The sequence below is a fragment of the Erigeron canadensis genome, chromosome 2 (assembly GCF_010389155.1).
Source record: "Erigeron canadensis isolate Cc75 chromosome 2, C_canadensis_v1, whole genome shotgun sequence".
NCBI lineage: Eukaryota > Viridiplantae > Streptophyta > Magnoliopsida > Asterales > Asteraceae > Erigeron > Erigeron canadensis.
In genome coordinates, this window is record NC_057762.1 from 11332703 (window position 1) to 11353708 (window position 21006).

Below are 21006 nucleotides of genomic sequence, written 5' to 3' on the forward strand. Positions count from 1 at the left end.
CTCGGATTTGTCTAACACAAGTAATAGACTAATGGGTAGACATTAAAATTTTGACAACATTTTCCATGGAACATTAGTCTTGCCATGCTCAAGTGTGTTTTCCAACATTATAATTGACATAAGTAGTCATTGTATACCAATAATTCAACATCCAAGATATCTTTAGGAAGCTTGTTTATGTAATTGTAAAAGCATTTCTTGTCCCCCAACATCACAGTTTTTTGGTCGACCACATCTCTTGTACATAGGGGAACCCATAAATCCTTCGAGTTCACTCTCTTCAAGCTTCCACGACAATATCTCTTTTATATAGAAAAAATTTAAATCCCGTGTTAAACACGGGTGGAATAAAGAAAAAATTTTAATTTGTTTTTCTACACTCTTGTGTAGAAGAAATAACCATGTTTTATTTGTTTTGTATGCGACAATAAAAATACTTCATAATGAAAACCCATATCTCATATCACCAACAGTCCAACATCTAATCGACATACACAACTAATATTCATAAAAGTAACAGATATAGATGTATATTTGGATAAAGAAGAGATATGAAATTAACAGGCTTATAAACTTTCTATCTCCATTCTCATACAACACACCTTTCTTTTAAATTTTAATTTTTAAATAGATATAAACATATATAAAAAATCAAAATATTATAAACACCATAAAATGCTCTAAAAACAGTGAAGACCAACTATCTAAAAATCATTGTTCTCAATATTTGTCTATTTATATATATATATATTAAAAATAAAGGATGATAACGGCTCAAAATCATCTTCTAAATCAACAAATTAATTACTCAACAAAGTGGGGTTGCACTTTAGAATCCTTATATTGACCCTATATATGTTGGTATTATTTATTTAGCTTCACGTTGCAACTCTCTTGTGTGTAATGCCTACAAACTTAATGTGAACACTTATCCAAATCCAAACATATATGCAATAGGTTATCACGACTTACATAAGCAAGAAAGATTGGCGGACTATTTGTTAAAAACTTAACTATTACCACATTTAGAAAGTGCCAATGTATAAAACTTCTGTTTTGAAATTTATTTTTACTGAAACATATATATCCATTTTGACGCCGTAAGCTCAATTTCAAAGCGTTAGATTCGACACAACCGATTCTTGTGAACACTTACTCCTCTGACCATGTTTTGAAAGTCTTTGTGGTTTTAAGAGTGACAATGTAATTGTTCTAGCAATTCAAAATGCAAGAGTTATAATTAATTCCTTTTTTCAACATCTCATGTAATTTAGAGATACTTAGCTAGAAATTGAGACACCGCAATACTGTAGGCACTTAAAGTGATTGTAATTCCATAGCAGATTTTTGTACATACAGCAAGAGATCTTAGTGACAATGAGAGTATTTAAAAACAAAGATGAAGCCACCAAAATCAACCTCGCGACCCAAACCAAACATGTCAAGCCACATCCGTCCACGGCAAAGTCATCACATAAGCCAAACGCCCCTCACCAAAACCATCCATTTCATCTCCCAAAGTTCTCCACTCAACGCTAGCAAAAAGACCCACAGTAACAGGTGGTAAAGAAAACAGTGTACATAGCATATACATATTAGCTACAAAAGATGTATCGACTAAAAACGGTATTCAATGGCATCTTTATACATAAATGATAAGTAAAACAAAAACATATCAGGTTTTAAAATATCGATCAACAAACCTTCAAGAAGTAGGTCGGCTCAACCATAAACTGGCCAGTTTCAGCCCATAGCCCCATACTAAAGTTACAGGTTTAGATTCATGACCCAACCCACCCATTATGCCAACACAAACCTCAAGAAGTAGGCCATGCGCCGCTGAAATTCCAAGCTTCCTGCATGGAGAAAAAGCCATGCTTAAGCTTTATATGCCTCTTCCACTAACAATAAGTACTTAATTATTTTCATCTCCAAAAAGCCCATTGAGGATTATAATAAATTGAAAGCGTCCTGTAGTTAGGATATAGAGACACGACCCTAAACCCTTCTCCCTAAACAATACCCCACAAAGGTAAAAAAAAACCTTAACTCGAGCAAGAATATCAATTTTCGTGGTATTGACTCTTTTAATCACTAAAACTAAGGGCCTTAAGTGCAATAGTCTGTAGGCAACCCATTTATTAAGAGAGTACTTAATTTTTTTATTACCAAAACCATCTAACTAAACTATTTTTACAGCCTAATGAACATGAACCAATATGGGAACCAAAGAAACAAAAACAAAAAGATAGAGTCAGGAAAACAAACCACAAAGCAAACTAGACCACATAGTGCAATGCTAATAGCGCCCTTGCTGATCGCTTAAACAACTGTTCCCCTGTTTCATCAAACAAGACCATAATAGTTTCTGCAGTTACATCGGTCAGACCTAGCTGTAGCTTGAAACTCTTTTCCATTCCAAGAAAGTTAAGTTTCATTGAGGAATAACTATTAGTCAAAGAAGCTAAAAGATTCTTCTGTTAGGATGTTTCTGGTCAGCCCAACTTATTTCCCAAACCCATTTGACCCATTATCCGAACCACCCAACTTGACAATGGTAACTCTGTAGATATAATTCTACAGGATGACAGTGAGAAATTGAAGCTACAATGTAAACTTTTACTCATGTATAAAAGTAGCATTCTTAAGGCAAGCATGACGATAAAAAAATATAAAAAACAATACATGACTTCCGTTTTATTTATAAATGAGATCAAAAATATAAATAAAATTTAAGATACAATAAGTACCTTTTATAAGATCGACCGGAATTTATCCACTGCATCTTTGGTGGTCAATGAAGATTCGACAGTGCACTCACAACCCGAGAAGCTAAAGGTGAGGGCAAAGGCTGCCCATACACACCTGATTCTTAGCAAAAAAAATATATAATGTGTGTTAAACAAAGGGATAAGAAATGGAAAATTAGAATCTGAAACAACTCCATATATTATGAGATATACTAACTTTGGAAACAATGTCTGGTACATCAACTTCAAGGCTATATGAGTATATGATCTAAGTAGAACTTCTGGTGCAACATAATATGCACTTCCAACACACGAAATCAGGACTTCGGATTCTTTCCCCTGTTTTGTATGTTGGAATTAAGATGTGTAGAACAAACTCATTGTTTTCCTGCCATAAAATCGCTACTTTATCATAACCCTATTTATAAATATAAATATACACAAAAACACGATGATGGTTAAGAAAACACGAGAAAAAAAATGGATTCAAGATTATATACGATACAAAATTGATATAAATATTGCAAAATTATAACACCTAATCAATTTCATCATCCAATGACATAAAAAACTGGCATGGACCCCCAATCTAATTGACAGCCACGGTATTGTGACATCAGCCCAACTCCTCTATCTACCTTTTCTATGCGTATATACAATTTTCTATACGAATACAATTTTTCACAAAGTATAAACACCTCTAAATACACACCAATTTCATCATCCAATGACCTCAAAAAGTGACGTGGCTATCTATCTATTTGACAGCCATGTTTTCGTTACATCAGCACAACTCCTCCTCTAGTCTTGTTACCAAATGGAAAAAAGTATAAACAAATTATTGTTAAACAAAATTAGGTTAACCAAAATTAGAACAACCAAATTAATACCCATAAAGGTTAATGAAAGGAGAATGGTTGGTTTGGAAATACCTTTTGCAAAAATCCATTTTCATCAAAAATACTTGCCAAAGTCAAACCTGCACTATAAAACCCATTTTCATCAAAAATAAAGTGAAACTTGAACTATAAAACCTAATTCCATCAAAAATATCATTACACCCATTTCTTGAAGAATATAGCTTTTACTAACCTTAAATGGCAGCTTTTTTTTAAGAGAAGCATCAACAGTTTAATTGCTTATGAAGGCAATTGTTCAAAACCTAAAAAAAAATATAGTATACAACAATGAAATTGATAAGTGGTCACTTACTTGCAAATTGACAACTTCACACCGCCCATCATATTCATCCGGGGTCAATGGGTATTAGTTAATTAGCAGGGTTGTTGTACCTTTTGTCATATCTTTGTGGAACACCGGCTTATTATAGAAAAATTGTTCAATATTGCCACTTTATATATATATATATATGGTGAAATAATTAATTTCTATGCTTTCTTTTGAAGTACTCAAACATGATAATTTCCCTCTTCTTGATCATTTTGTTGCAAAGTTGTAAAGGTTTGTCATCCCATAAATAATAGACCATTATGAAATAAATAACTCATGAAGCTTTCTTCCACTCCTATACAACCAAATGATTTCCAACAACTGTAATAGGACAGATCCACAAAACTAATTTATTCATGTAAATACTTACATCTGATTTCATTAACAAACTAATAGCAATGCTGACATAGAAAGTGACCCATTTTGTACATGATGAAAATTATCAAAAAAACATATTAGAAAAACATATATATGACATGAGTGCTTTCCTTTAATCCTACCAATGAACATGACTAAGTACCAATGAAGATTAAATGAAGATTGGAAACTAAAAGATAAATGAAGAGTACTAATTACCTCAGAGATCTTTTTCTTTTCTACAAAACTGATTGAAACCTTGGCATGGCCTATGATGATTTCCACTGCACCAGCACCTACACGAAACAAATCATGTGAAAAGTACATTACTTCATCCGTATAATGCATTTATATTAAATATATACAAGTAAAAACTCAAAATACAATACTCAAAAATAAATCCATGATACAAATCTTGTTTAATGGGTTTCCGTCAATAATTCTCATAGTCCTTGTTTTGTCACCGTATTCTTGGCAGTTTTGCATCTGTGACAATCACTGCCAGCAAACATTCAAAGATTGATGAAAGGATTTAATATGTGTTAAGAAGATAAAGATATTTGATTAAATTGAATAAATTCAAATCTTGAAATTTTGAAAAATTGAGCTGCTTTTCAAAAGATTTCAAGGTCGTCTAAAGATTTAATAGCCAAAGCAGAAAACAAAAACTTAAACATGGACATTATTACCTCTTTGAGAACCTGCACCCTTTTCTTCCTTGCTATTTAATTCGACAAAAACCCCAAGAACTCCACTGATTGTGGTCTGTTACTTGCCGACCATCAAGTTCATCCATCCAGTTCTATAGTTCATCCTTCAACTTTTGAGCTAATGAACTAAGAGAGGAACTCACTTACAAATAATTTAGGTTTACAGCCAACTTTGAGCTAATGAACCCAATGTTTCTATGGGACCGTATAATTCATCATATATTTATTCGGCTCAAACATGCTCAAGTAAGAGTAATATTCAACATGGCTGCATCAAAGAAAGTTGTCATGTGACAGCAATCACATTCACACCTCAAATGCCACGCGAAGGAACACATAAACTTAAGTTTGTTAGAATCAATACACATCATCATAGTCAAGAAAAAGGGACAATTATCATCAGTGGCTTTGTTTCGGTCTATGAGAAAGATATGAAAAGTTAGAACACCTAATCAATTATCATCAAATAGCAAGTGTTCAAGAAGCAAGAAAACGTAATCGGATCCATTTGTCGCCAAGGAATCAACCACAAAATTGTGACCAAATTCAACCAGCAAAAGGTTCCAATCAAATTGCAATTTTTCTCAAATGAAAAATAAACCAAAAACACTAATCATATTGAACTCCAACTCAGAAGCCATGTCAAGGGCTTCAGCCCGACCCAGAAATTTCACATCACCCCTGCAATTTGTAAGTACCAAAAACAACTTGATTTCCCAACTAAAAATCCATTTCCCCAAAAAAACATAATTTTTGAATATATGATGAATTATTACAAACAGCCTGTCACAAAACTTTTCACAAACACTTAGTGTGCAGCCACATAAATTCAACAAAAAGAAAGAAAATTTTGTAAAAAAAAAAAAGAAACTCGATTCACATATAAATAACACTAATAACATCATAACCAACAATGATTCAAAAAACAAAACTGTGAAATCTATGAAAAAGATTAAACCCAAAGATGAAGGAGATGGTATGAAATTAAATATAAAAACCCAAAAATGAATACAAATATATATGTCAAAAACAAAAAATACCTCGGGATGAAAACCGTATCTCATATCAGCAGCATCTGATCCACATACACAACTCAGTCGGTATCTCCATACATAAAAAGGTAATAGATATAGATATAAAACCGAAGAAGAAAGGGAAATGTGAGAAAGAGGGGCACATGAAAGAAAGTGAGAATGGGACAAAGAGGGCCAGATGAAAGAAAGTGTGGAAGAAAAATAGATCTGACACTTATTTCTCTCTCCATTCTCCCTCCATACACTTTTCTTTCTACTTTCAAAATTCAAACGCCCGCCCAAAATGTATACAAAAATATATACGAATACACATAGTATAAACACCATCAAATACCTAGCAATTTCATCACCCCATGACATCAAAATCCTATGTGGACTATCCCTCTAGTTGAGAGCAGCTATTTTGTGACATCAGCCGAACTCATCCTCTAGTAGAGGATGATATATATATATAATATATATATATATATATATAGCAAATAACTCATTCAACCATTTACAAAGTAGGGTAGTGATATGCACCACCAACTTTTAACCGTATACCACCAAACATGTTTTACATTGCTGTACTATACAACACCTTAATGCATATTTGGTGGTGTACGGTCAAAAGTTGGCGGTGTACAGATCACTGCCAATTTACAAGTTAATCCAACATACTTCAAAAATATTCTTTCTCATCCAAACTTTTTGTTATTCTATTCTTGGCTGCTCATTTTATTTTCACCTTTTTATTTTCATTTTATCTATACTTCTATATCTATACTATATCTATACTTCTATACTATATTATAAAGCAAATAAGGTTTCAACTTTCAATTTTAACAATTTACACATGATAATGTACATCAATGATTCACAACTTTCAATTTTCATTTTCAATCTCTCTCCTCAAATCTCAATTACTCATTTTTTTCTCTTTCCTCCATAAATCTTTCCTCTAATTCATTCAGAATCTTTTATCTAAAAAACCGTACATCGATAAATTATAAAAATTATATGGGCGTTCTCAAAATTTCATGTTCTTTTATAAGATATCCCATTCGATATAGTTTCGACGAATTTTTAAATCCGATGGCGTAGGCCGTATGACTAAAGGCATTTGGATATCACACCTATCACCTTTTATGACTTATCACATTCTATAACCTACCACCCCTACCATCTCACCGCCGTAATGCACGGGTACTTTCTCTCGTTATAATGAAAATAACACTTTTTTTTAAAGTGTTGAAAAATATGTAATATTTTCACTTAAAACCTCTTAAAATATTTCATCTACACTACTCTTTTAACATTAATGATTATATTACACTATCAATAATTTATCTTTTAAAATATCTCCATTAACCTTTTACATCAATTACTTTTACATCAATTATCTACACCAATCCACGCCTCATCTACCACCAAAGGTCGTCCGCACGACCACATTGTTGCCGCCACAACCACCGCCGCATTGCGCGGGTAACGTGTTAATGTAATTTTTATATGTAATAAATCTGGTTGAGACAAGTGAGTATGAGATTGTTCCCCATCTAAGCTTAGATGGGGAACCCCTCACATAAAAATATTTTATTATTTGTTTGAATTTAAAACAAATACATGACCCCCATGATTTTCATGATTATAAAAACCAAATGTGAAGGGTTCCCCATCTAAGCTTAGATGGGGGACAACCCCATACTCACTTTCTATATATATATATATATATGGTAACACTCCGGTGAGAACACTCTTAAAATAAGAACGGTGAGAACACCTTAAAAACATCATTTTGATGCATTAAAAGTCCATAAAACTAACATAGTGCAGAACTAATTATCTTTATTTAAGTGTTTAACAACACATTCATCCGTCAAAATCGAAATAATCATCAAAATGATGCATCCAACAAAAAAGGTGATTTTTTCAATTTTGATGAATCAATGTGTTGTTAAACACTTAAATAATAATAATTAGTTATGCACTATGTCAGTTTTATAGACTTTTAATGCATCAAAATGATGTTTTTAAGGTGTTCTCACCGTTCTTATTTTAAAACTGTTCTTATTTGATTTTCCATATATATATATATATCCTACATTATATAAATCTCACTTCAAAATTTGTTAGTTATTGCCTATGTGGCATGCTTAAAAATGCAAGAAAGCCCAAAAATTATTACAATATTGCTCCTTGGAAGGTCTACGGATTAGTTACTTTTATAAGAAGTTCAAATTTTCGAAAACGGATTAGTTATGCTTTCAAGAAGTGCAAATTTTCGAAAATTTGAATATGTAACCGTTCATGTATTGCTTGTGGCGGTTACTTCCTTGCATGTCTATGTCTATATAAGGCCACTTTCATTCAGTTTTAAGGCATTTCAAAACGTAAACACATAACAGATCAATTTTAGCATGGCTTCACTAAACCATGTTTCAATTAGAAATTTGCGTCCAAATAATAAGCCATGTACGATAACGGTTAGAATTTGCGGCTATGAAAGCAACCTCTATATGGAGATGTTAATAACATAGATAGTATTGAGATGATCCTGATGGACGAACATGTAAGTATTCATTGTTTGTGAAAATTCTTTTTTGATTAGATTACTTTTTAACATAACTTTCTTTCGAATTTATAACTAGCTTTTTAACATTCTAATGTATAAACATTTTCATTTTGACAGTTTGATAAAGTGGTTGTTGTTGCAACAATCAGTTTTATTCCAACCGACCAGTTATGGTATTCAATGGAATGTGTGAACTGTTCTCAAGAAGTTAAGTTGACCGATCTCTACACGGATGCAGTCGACATTATTGATGCTTTAAGGGACAACAAAATGTGGATTTGTTGTTCATGTAACAAGGAAGGAGTTCTCGTCAATCCTATATATATATATTTATATTTCAAATTAAAACTCTATAATCATTAAGTTGTGTGGTAAAATTGTATCTCTGTTTTTTTTGGTAGGTTTAATGTGCAAGTTAGGATTGTAGATGCCACTGGTGCTATTGGAGTTAAAATGAATGATCAACAAATTTCAAATCTTATACAATGAACAACCTATCAAATTTGTGATGAAAATTATGAGGTATATTTGGTTTATTTTAGTGCTAAATAAAACTTTTCTATGCATTTTAAGTCATTAATTTTTTTTAAAATGGTCATTAGTTGTAATAGGAGTACATTTAATTCGCTAAATGCATGCTTGAACTGGTGTTAAATAAATTATTTAAGGTTATAACGCATCTACATGGGTCTATATATCAAAGTAGGGGAAAATTCATAACACCTATCACATCCAGGTAACCAACATAATCCTTCTTATATGCGCCTACTATGGACAATCCATTTTACAATTTCTCTTCGGCGTGCAATGTACGCGTTTTAAGCCCTCGTGTATCATTAATAAATCCCAAGGTATATCTAGCATTCTTCTTCTTTAAATTAATCAACTCATAAGAATATTTTTATTATGTCCAACTCAGTTATATTTATTCATTGATACAATTTTAAAATAAAGTTTAAGAAAAATTATTTAGGGTTGTCCGTACATCGCACGGGGTCTAAGCACTAGTATATATATATAAGTTAATAGGACGAATATTGGGCAGTGACTGCAGGTATGAATTTCCTTTTATTTAAATTAATTTTATTGTTTTGTGGTCAAAATCATAAAGATCGCGCCTTTCGAAGTTCATCAACAAATGGTTTTAATAAAATCTCAAAGAAAAAAACCCTTTATATTGTCGTGTTGTGTGCAGCACTATCTTTTATCGGTTTAGAACCAAGAAAACTGATTGATCTTGAATTCATCATCTTCATGAAGGTTTATCTATCTCTACTTTAATCTTCTCTCATTGGATTTCCTCTTTCTTTTTATTTCTTTTTTTTTTTTTAAATTCATTTATCGCTTATTATTTTTATTGTTATTATTATATCTGAATTTAGATAGTTATAAACCTAGAATTACTCTTAATTAGTTACAGATTTGTTTGAAAAGAAATGACTCGCACGAAACGGTCTGCTCGTAAATCTAAGGCACGCAGAGCGGCACCTAAACTACCCCGTGATCATTCCCTCCGGCCTGAGGTATTTTTTTTTTTTTAAATTTTTATTTATAATATAGATATAGATTTATTATATTTAATTATGTATAATAATAATAATAATTAATAAACATATAATAAGTTTCTTGTTAATTCTAGCAATAATAATAAAAAGAAGGAAACTTTTAATTTTTGATATTACAGTTTCTCAGAAAATGGGTAAGCTTTAGTTTTGAAAATCATAGATGAGTTTTGGAGTAAATATACTAGGTATCGCTGTAACCCGCAATTAGCTCTGGTATATCTATAATTGAATTATGATATGATTGGTTATTTCTTTTTTTCTACTTTGATAGGGTTTGGTATGTAGGACATGTGGTGATGAAGGATTCAACAATGCATTTGTTTACTGTGTTAAGTGTCTCGAATTTGCCGTACACAGGTATGCACCATTGTTGTCATTTTTTATATATATAATTCCTTCTAATTTCATGTGATATTAATTGTGTGAGTAAATGCTCACAACTTTCGAGTTCTACCTTAATAAATTACAACTATACCCAATCCCGCAAACGCAAGGTATTGGGGAGGTGAGATATTGACGGTTATACATTTATCCGAGTGTAGAGAGATGGCTTCTAGAGAGACCTCCAGCAAGAGTGTTTAGACAATTGAGAGATTGAATTTTGTCTTCTTAGTAGTCGAGTCTTGACTCTTATCATTATTAGTGGTTTTATTTATTTAGGATCTTATAAATAAAAATAATATTTTTTGAAAATATAATTAATAAAAAAATTTAGAAATAGACTAAGATACTTGCTTAAACATAATTGCTTAGAAACATTAACATAATACTTTAATGGGATTATGACACGTGAGTGTAACCACCTATTTCCAAATGGTTATGTAATGTAATCACCTAATAGAGTGGCTATGTAATGGAAGATCCTTCCATATTTGGGTTATGCCATGTAACGCACCGGCTAACACCAGTTTTTGTGACCGGTTAAGAATGTATCACAAATATACCTTTCAATTTTGATTTATTATCTAAAAAACAGCATTGGTTTACGTAATACCTTGCAAATTGAGATTTTTTTCCCTAGGCAAAATCGATCGTAAATCTTCAATTATAAGCCAAAACACAATTGAAATCATTAATCTGTTTCCCAATTCATGTTCCTTATCATAATCCGATCCTAACCATGCCAAGAAAGTCACCAAAAGATCGTGGAAAAGTAGGGAATAAATCGAAAAAGATAGAGATAAAATTCGACTACCTCTTCTGTTAATCGATCAAATTATCACCTTCGATCTTCTTCTTCTTCGTTTGTTGCTGATTCATTCCAATCGAAACCCACTGAATCGATTTCTTCATTAAAATCGGCGGCTATCAATCAAGATCCAATTCTGTCGCCGCTTACCACCGATCAGCCGCCACTGACCGCTGCTACTGGAGGGGCTGCCGGCCACCATGAGGGGGTGGCCATGGCAGTGGCTAATGATGAACTGGGGGCTCACTCGACTAATTCTGGGCGGAAGTCTGATCATGGGAAAAAAGAGGCAGTCGCTTCACATATAAACCCTAATCGGCCTTTGTTTTCTTTCCCACCACATTCGACCACTGCTACTGTTCAGTCACCGGTCGACCACCAGGAGGCTACTGGTGGTGTGGCCAAACCATCGTCTATGGCTGCAGGGCCTGGTTCTGATCAAGCTAATGATAATAACTGAGTCAATTCGCAAGTGAAAACTCATCAGTCAGCCGCTACGTGTCCAAGTCAACGAGGGTCAACTGTTAGGGTAACCGGTTACCTTTACAACAGGTAACGCGTTACATGGCATAACCCAAATATGGAAGGATCTTCCATTACATAGCCACTCTATTAGGTGGTTACATTACATAACCATTTGGGAATAGGTGGTTACACTCAGGTGCCATAATCCCTACTTTAATTGTTTGAAAACATAAACTTAAACCAATATAGGGTTTTATTAGAAGTTTATTTTTAAAAAAGTACCATCATCGAACTGAGTCATCTGAGTTTAACCCAAGTTGGCCGAGTTTGACATATGTTGACCCAACTCTGATTTTGTTGACCGCGGAGCCATTAGTCAAATCTGGGTGGCCGAGTTTTACAACACTGCTAATAGGGTTGCAAAATGTAAGTGATTCAGGGAAAAGGGGTGGAACACATAATTCAACAGTTGTTTTGGCATGAGGTTTTACGCAGGTAAAAGGTTATAATCTAATGATAATAATATGGAAACTGAGAAGCTAAATGGTAACTTAGTTACATGGCAATGGACAAATTCCATGCTCACACAACATAATTTACTTGAAACACAATTTCACGAGTCTTAGTGGTGTGCACTTGTGTTACAATTGACATATCTAAATCAACTTGTCAATTACATATAATCAAGAGCAAAACACTGTTAGCATCTTAAAGATTCTTGGACCCTTTAAGATTAGCACCAAGGCTTAGTCACTCATAATTGGTTTGAACACTCAGAATACTTATGATGAAGCAATTTAACCTTTGGAATGACTTATAGCATAGTGTTGATGCTGACTGGTAGAACTGGATTGGATCACCAAACCACAGACAATTTTTGAAACAAAGAGAGTTAGAGAAGTTAGAAAAATATGTCCCTGTGCATGAAAGCTGCTGCGTTCTCATTGCCATATTCATGTTCTGCCATATAGGGAATTTGAATTGTTATTTCTTTCTGCAAGAGTCTATTGGTCCATATGATCTCATTTGCAACTCAATTTAGAGGTTTTTTGGAGGCCAAATATCTAACCTTTAGAAGCCCATGAGATATTACAGTTTTTTAGGGGTGTGGTTTAACATTTTGCCTTCTGTCTTTTCCTTTCTCAGGTACTGCCTGGATGTAATACCAAAGGTATTAAATGGGATTGTCATTTGGTTTTGCGAAAATTGCAAACCCGCAGGTCCATATACGGTTATTTTTACCAAGAAACAAAAATGGAGAGAAAGAATAAGACTAAAGAGACAAAGGAGATATATTTCTTTGGAAGCAAGGAAAGAGGTCAGCTGTCCAAAGCAGGCTACAAAACCTAACCATGGGGGTGTTTCACTGATACCTTCTCCACTAGAAGAAGCATTAGTGAATTCAGATCTAGGACCCAGTCAAAAATGGAGAGAAAGAATAAGACTAAAGAGACAAAGGAAATATATTCCTTTGGAAGCAAGGAAAGAGGTCAGCTGTCCAAAGCAGGCTACAAAACCTAACCATGGGGGTGTTTCACTGATACCTTCTCCACTAGAAGAAGCATTAGTGAATTCAGATCTAGGACCCAGTCAAATTACTCGATGTGTGGTTTTGGGGTTGGCCAAGTGCGTTTTTCCAAATCAGGCTTCAAAGTCTGCTCAGTTGGACAACTGTTATCCAGTAAACGAAAGTGCTTTACCAAAAGATGAGCATTTACAGATCCAAGAAGAGAGTGGCAAAAGTTCACTTTATGGAAAAATGACTTCCCCTAAAAGAAAACAAATAAATGAAAGGACAATTGCTGCTCTGGTAACAGCGGGAGACAAGATCAGCTGTCCTGAGGGGGACGCAGAGCCTAACTATGAGTGTGTTTCGCCAAAAAAGTCTACACCAAAAGTAGCACCGGTAAATTTAGCTTTAGGACCCAATCAAATCGATCCATGTGTGGAGAAAGGCATTTTCCAGAAGCAGTTTACAGAGTCTGCTGAATTGGAGAATTTTTCTTTAACTGGAAGTGCAGAAAAGAAAAGAGATGCGATGTTCCTGCCTATTGAAAAAGAGAAACATAAAACTCAAAGAACCACAGATCCAATCGAGCATTCGTCGTGCGATTCTAGCTGTACAGATGTAACTTTTAAGGGTAAGGAGGATACGACTCCCTCTGCAGACGAGCAGAAATGTGATATAAAACAATTTGACTGTGGTCTTGCAAAGTTGGTCACTGATTCTTCATCCATTAAAAAAGAGTTGAACAATATAATGGAGGAAAATGATGACCAAGCTGAAACAGCAAACCATAAGCTGAAGGAAGAAAATCTAAAAATGGAAAGAGATAGTCCTATAGCTTCCCGATCAGCCAACATTGAAAACATTGTACAACACATCAATCCTCGACCTGCAAGACCAGTCCTGGAGCTAGTATGGAGGTCATATGTGTTTTGTTATTTTGGATTAGTTTTGACTGATAATGAACTCCAGTTATGTACTGCTAATTAGAATGGGCATAATGGGCTACTATGCTGGTTGGGTAATGAGTCTTCGATGCAATGGTTCGGCTCAGATCTAGTCATTTTTAGCATGGGCCCAATTAAGCAGTTCTCCCTTTTTAAGCGAATCACTTAAATAATTATGTATTGAATATTTTGTTAACCTTTTTTTTACTAATATATACTAATTTATTTTTAAATCAGGAATAAAGTGATAAAAGAGGCTGTAATCATTTAGATATACCTCGGGTTCTTAAATCTTATCCATTTCTACTACTAAAGATAAAATATGACCTGGATCAAGCCATTATGGTAAACAGGCTGAGATGTCCCCAGTCCCAACTCCCCACTAATGGCATCTTATGCATTTTCTGTATTCTCAACCTCAAACTTTCAGGGGAAATTTTAGTATTGTTCAAACAGACTATGACCTATTTGAAGGATTAGTTGGCCAAGTATCAGAGAAAGCTTGTTTGAAGGCCATTGTGGAGGCAAGAACACTTCCAAAATTGCTTAGCTTACAAATGCAACCTAAGACTGAACTTTGGCCAGTGAGCTTCTCGGAGTTCCCTCCTTCTGATGAACAAATTGCTCTCTTCTTTTTTCCTGGAAGCACAAAGTAATGTCCCCCTGAGTCGCTTCATCTTACTTTCTTGCTTCATTTTTCATTTGCCTTTTCATTTATTTATCTTAACACTATCTTCATCACAGAAATAATTTGGGTTATAAACAGTTGGTTACGGACATGATAGATGAAGACCTCGCAATGAGCGTCCCAACAAAAAATGCAGAGCTATTGATATTCACATCTAGAGTATTGCCTCCATCATCCTGGAGTGAGTCTTTCTTAATTTCTTTAACTTCAAAAGAAATGCAGATTACTTTACTAGATAGATCATTATAATATATGGAAAAAGTTCTTTTTAGCATATATATAAGCGATTCGGCACATAGCGATCCATTACGGAAAATGCGGTATTTTTGACAGAATTCTATAACTATGGCCAAACAGTATCGTATATTGTAAGAAGCCAAACAAACTTACTGCCAACAGAAAATAATATGATTGCATTTTCTTCTCTAACTATGGCTTATAAAATGAACATGAAACAATGTTGTATATTTGTGAGGAGCCACACCAATGTACTGCGAATAGAGAACAATTGCATATTCGAGTAACTATCTAAATTTAATGTAGTATAGATAGTTAAGTTTAGTATGGAAGTAGGTTTGTAAGTCATGTGTTGCATTAATAAATAATTTCCTAAAAGTGGAGGATACGAATTGACTATATTTATTATACAATAAGTATAAAAGAAAAATTAATTGAATAGCTAATAGTGATTTCTGGACTGTCAAGTACTCAAGTTAGAGTTAAAATTTTTATTGCCTGAATTGTAATTTATATGGATTTGTTTGTCACTTAATAATTAATTATTTTCTCTATTATATAACCCTCATTTAGTTATTTAATTAAATATAATTACTTTTAATGAAATCCATATATATGAAAAGCTATGAAATTTATTCTAATATATATGTATAAGGGTTCATGTTATAGCAAGTATATAGATATATTGATTAATTTGAAATTAAGATTATAATTATTATAAAAAGTAAAAACTCCCAATGCCGTCTTCCACGGGTTTTGGGTCCCAAATACCATCTTCGACGGTGTATGTATGGGGGAGGTTGAGATGTAGACATCCTTACCCCTACCAAAGGTAGAGAGGCTCCTTCCAAGTTTCACAAAAGGTAGAAAAGGACCTCTAGCCTTGCTGGGCATGAGGATCGAACCCTTGACCTCTGTCTCCAGAGGCAAGAGCTAATCATTAATAGAATTTTAATTATTAATGGTCGCTAAAAAGATATGATAATAAAATATTTAAAAGGGACATTTATTGCTCAAATAAAGCCTGTCGATGAAAGGATGTGTAGATCCTGTTTTTGTTTTATTGGTAGATGATTTGGCTTGATTTGATTGGATTTGGCTTGATTTGATTGGCAGCGATCCAAGAGAATTATTATCTATGGGGAGTTTTCAGAAGAAAAAGGAATGATGGTGCATTACCCGTGGATGGCAGTTTCACACAACGACAATAATTGTGATTTGGCGAGAGGATCCTAGAACAAACTAACAATTGATGAAGAAACTTGACAAAAGTGAAAACAAATGATTCTGGGAGTCCTCAAAGTCCTTTGTGCAATTACAGGTTATTTCTATATGTTATTTTTTTTTTCTTATAGTTAATCCAAGCATTCATTATATTGCATGTTTCTTGAAAAATAAATGGTGTCATAAAGGGAGGTTTGGAACTTGGATAGGCTGATATGGGCATGAGTTATGTAGCACCGAAACGGGTACAGGGAACGACAAAACTAAAAACTCCAAGATACGGGTACGACAGATCGGCAATAAAAATTAAAAATATAATTATTTTGTATAGAGAGAGACTTGAGAGATTATATGCTTGATGGTGATCACTGATTGAATGTTATAGAAAAAGCCTGATAGTGATCAAATTGTATAATATAGTTGATTGGGGTTGGGGGATATGTGTAGTCACAAAATGGCAGTCGGTTTTGGAATAGAAGTCCAAAATCCTGTTATTAATTAAAAACGGTATGGAAACTTCAAAGAAACACTTCGCCACTTCGGTATATATGGAAACTTCAAGGAAACATTTCATACGCGTTTCCGTTCCCATGAAGTTTCCGAAGCGGGTAGGCCTACTTGTTTGGAGGTGCATCACAGGGCATCAGTTTTATGCGGTGTGTGCTCTAGATACCAAGAACCGTACATGGGACTGGAGGTTCTTACTTATTTACCCCCTTTTTTTTTTTCAAATCGGGAGCCGACTAACACTGGTTTGTCCATTTTATTTCATGTAAATAAGAGATTATAAGTAATTAATGTGTTAAATATGGCAAGTAGATTTAAAAGTACATAGTTACTGGTACTCTATGTAGTTATATCGGTCCAAAATCAAATTTCCGTCAAGGAGCCAAATTTAAAGTATCGATTTTCGTGGGATTTCGGTGGTATATCGGTAATTTTAATATTATGCAATATCTATGTATATAATAATTACTACATATTTAATCGAAATATTAAAAGTCAAGCTTAAAAGTGTCAATAATTGATTAGTGTTAATACTTGCAAAAATTAATGTGTATTGTGTTGTGTTTAAGCTTGGGCAAAAAAAGAAGTTGAAAAAAAAAAAAATTAAAAACCTAAAAAACCAAAATACCACCCAAATTTGGACCGAAATTTGAACTGATTTCGGTGGAAATCTGATCGAAAATATCGGGACCGAAATTCTAGAAGAGGACCTAGGTATACCACCGAAAATACAGCGATTTGGATTGGTTCTCTTTTCTTTCATTCAACCCTTTTGACGTGATTTTAGGTTGCATAAAACCTGCTAGACTCTTTTGATTGTATATGTCTTCTTATATAAAAAACATATGTGCTTCTCAGAAAAATTAACAGTTCAACCCGAGATTTGGTCACTCAGTGTCGTTTTCTTTTTCGCCTTTTTTCCATCGGTTCTCTATCTACTACTAAACTGTTTTGTGAGTGACTCTGGTGTTTTTTCCCTCTCATTAAAGACGGGTCAAGTAACTATTTTCTCTCTAAATCATGAAATGTCTTTCAGGTAAATCATGGCCTCGATATGGAAGCTGAAATTCACCAACTTCGATGAAGCAGTATCATTTTTTGGATGAATACAATTTCTATCACAACCTACTGTTGAGAATGTGTCCTTTTTGGTTAGATTGTCAGGCAGTATAATAAGTAAGCGACTCACTAGATATTTAGCCTCCTAATGAGATATTTCACTATTTAGCCATATCTTGTGTAATCAGAATGTGAATATCTAATTTTAGAAAGTTTTTTTATACTCATCGGCTGTTTTATTGCTGTTTTATTTGCAACGGTGAGTTTTATCTTTGTCATTTCCAAGATCGCTTCTCCTTGTGAAACATTCTTCTGTTTCTTGAAACAACGAATTCTTGTTTACAGATTAATGATAGAATAGGATGGTTTGACAGGTTCAAGTTTCCCTCTTTTATTTGATGAGTAGTTTAATTATGTTTTGGTAAACTGATTAGATTTACACAATGTTTAACATTATATCAGGGGGCAAAAAGATATTAAGATTAAGAAAAATATAACTGAACAATCTGTTGCAAAGAGTAAGTGATTAGTGTTATACGTATTGAAAAAGCAATATGCTTTTACCAAACTAATTACATTCTTAAAAGTCATTATATATATTTATATATATAACAATCTAAAATTAAACTACTACAGTAGCAGACTAGCAGCTTAGTTGGCTTGGTCAGCTCCAGTAACTCTTTATCCAATTAAAGATTTTGACAACTTACTTTTCCTTTTGATGGCTACCATCTCATTTTTCATCAAAGTTTGCAACCACAGCCCACAGGTCCATAAAACAACACCCACCGCCATTACTTTTATTCTTCATAAACCATCAAAGCTTTATCCTTTTCTACTTGAACCACCACCACTCCACCAATAACATAAGCCGGTAACATACACAGGTAAATACTATAACATATCAAATAATAAATCCTGTAATAGCAAGTAATAAAAAATGGTAACATTACAAAGTAAAAAAAAATTAAGACTTATTACCTACTAATGAGGTGTGGTCCAATTTACACCTACACTCAAACTAAGCTAACCAAATTTTTATATTTCGGATATAATAAAAATAAATAAATATATACAAATAAATGTATATTTATTTATGAAAAACCTTGGAAATGTTAAGATAAAGAAAAAGAATACATAAAGACAAAGAAGTCTTGGGAAGGCTAGACAGGTAAGGAAGGAAGGGCTTCCTACCATGGAAGGCTAGACAAGTAAGGAAGGAAAGACTTCCTACCTTGGAAGGCTAGACAAGTAAGGAAGGAAAGGCTTCCAAGGCTATACAAGTAAGGAAGGAAAGACTTTCTACCTTGGAAGGTTAGACAAGTAAGGAAGGAAAGACTTTCAACCTTAGAGTATAAGGCTAGAAAAGTAAGGAAGGAAAGGCTTCCAAGACTAGACAAGTAAGGAAGGAAGAGCTTCCTACCTTGGAAAGTTAGACAAGTAAGGAAGGAAAGGCTTCCTACCTTGGAAGGCTAGACAAGTAAGGAAAGAAAGGCTTGCAACCTTAGAGTGGAATGCTAGACAAGTAAGGAAGGCAAGGCCTCCAAACCTTGGAGTGGAATCCAGGAAAGCTTAAGGATAGACAAAAGAAAGAGAAAGTGACAGAGACAAAGGTTACAAGTCTAAATGTTACTACATATATTATTATCACTAACACCTAATAATCCTCGAATTTTTTATGCCTTGTGCTCTCTTTGGAATTTGGGTCGGGCCTTGCACGGCCCAAAATACGAGAAAACACTAATGATGGCCTATAAATACTCATAATCATCAGAGAGGATAGATTCCTTCATTCCATTCTCAATCAATTTATCACACGCACATATTTATAATATTCTCTGCAATAGCAGTAGCAGTACATTCAACAATCAGCAGTATATTCATATACAATCATCATCAACAATCATTATACAGAAATATAAACATCATCATAGTACATATAATATTCTGCATAGATCGATACATCTCTATGGGAAAATTATCAAACACCTTAGATTCGCCAAGAATTTATTAGGTTTGCACTACTTTGTAGGAGATCGTGATGATTTTCATGGTTAAACCCTTCTTGTGATTGAGCTCCTCATTTTCATGCTCAAACATTGGCGCCATCCGTGAATTTATTGATCACTGACGGTTTTTTGTGTTCTTACAAAGAAAAAATCATCATCTTTCTTGTTTTATTTCTTGTTTATTTCTTAGATGGCTGAAGAATTCACCCCTATTTCTCATATTATATCTTCTGGGTTGGGGAAGGGTGTTGATGGAGATGAATCTCCAGTAATCAATCTATAAACCTTCGAGATCTCTGATGTTTAAAATATCGCTGGTGAAAAATATGCAGATTATGGTTCTAGATCTAGTGAAATGATGATGTTCAAAATATCTCTGGTGAAAAATAGATTATGGTTCTAGATCTAGTGAGATGGTGACAAATGCAACTAATGTTGTTTTTGGTGGTGGATCTAGGTTGCCACCCAAGGTAAGCTTTGCATCTAGACTTGGGTTTGCTAGTGTTAGTGTTGGACTACTTTTCTCCACATCTTCACCAACACCCCCTACTAATATATCTTTTCCCACTATGCTCTCTTCGGGACCTAGCCAGTTAAGTTCTCACATGACAAGCATGGCTAGCCCTTCCATGACGGGAGGTCAGACATCCTTGCAATTAATGGCTAGCTCCTCTCAATATGTGACTATCCAGGAGAACCACTTGTTGGAATTGATAAGGTTAGCTGCCAAGGGCACTCAACAAGTGGAAACACCACCCTCTCCAGGAGATAAAGTGGGAGATCAAGAGGGCATTAGATGAAGGGAAGCTTGAACACTTAGTCCCAAGAGAGGCAAGGAAGACCTTTGCATGGCAAAGGAAGGTGGTGGAAGATGATGATGATCTAGGAGAACCTGAGGGCCATGTATACATGGTCCATGAATAAGACAAAACTCTAAGCTAGTATGGGTCTCCCTTCTTAGAATACCATTGCTC

At 34.0% G+C, this 21006-nt stretch overlaps 1 protein-coding gene and 1 long non-coding RNA gene across 7 annotated transcripts; one reads left to right on the forward strand and one right to left on the reverse strand.

The window, feature by feature from the left end:
- Window positions 1-1312: 1312 nt before the first annotated feature.
- Window positions 1313-2281, reverse strand: LOC122590266. The gene is made up of 3 exons (XR_006322431.1): window positions 2269-2281; window positions 1704-1856; window positions 1313-1535 (listed from the first exon to the last, which is right to left on the reverse strand). It is a non-coding gene; the product is annotated as an uncharacterized LOC122590266 (long non-coding RNA).
- A 7469-nt stretch (window positions 2282-9750) lies between these two features.
- Window positions 9751-18250, forward strand: LOC122587244. Of its 6 annotated transcripts, none has more exons than XM_043759357.1 (9): window positions 9760-9895; window positions 10050-10158; window positions 10472-10557; window positions 13001-13260; window positions 13432-14281; window positions 14739-14960; window positions 15053-15177; window positions 16350-16554; window positions 18001-18250. In XM_043759357.1, the coding sequence occupies exons 2-8, from the start codon at window positions 10072-10074 to the stop codon at window positions 16442-16444; spliced, it is 1725 nt and encodes a 574-aa protein (XP_043615292.1). In that variant the 5' UTR covers window positions 9760-9895; window positions 10050-10071; the 3' UTR covers window positions 16445-16554; window positions 18001-18250. The 6 variants fall into 6 exon arrangements, with proteins under 6 accessions (XP_043615293.1, XP_043615288.1, XP_043615289.1 ...); XM_043759356.1 differs by having other exon boundaries at window positions 13001-13144; window positions 13316-14281; XM_043759355.1 differs by having other exon boundaries at window positions 13001-13108; window positions 13280-14281.
- The last annotated feature ends 2756 nt before the right edge of the window (window positions 18251-21006 follow it).

Excerpts from the sequence above, each read along its gene's own strand:
- LOC122587244 (XM_043759353.1), top strand. The coding sequence starts at position 10,072 with ATGACTCGCACGAAACGGTCTGCTCGTAAATCTAAGGCACGCAGAGCG. Across the intron at positions 14,961-15,052 it reads TTTTTTCCTGGAAGCACAAA|AAATAATTTGGGTTATAAAC; the intron begins GTAATGTCCCCC and ends TCTTCATCACAG. Across the intron at positions 15,178-16,349 it reads ATTGCCTCCATCATCCTGGA|CGATCCAAGAGAATTATTAT; the intron begins GTGAGTCTTTCT and ends TTTGATTGGCAG.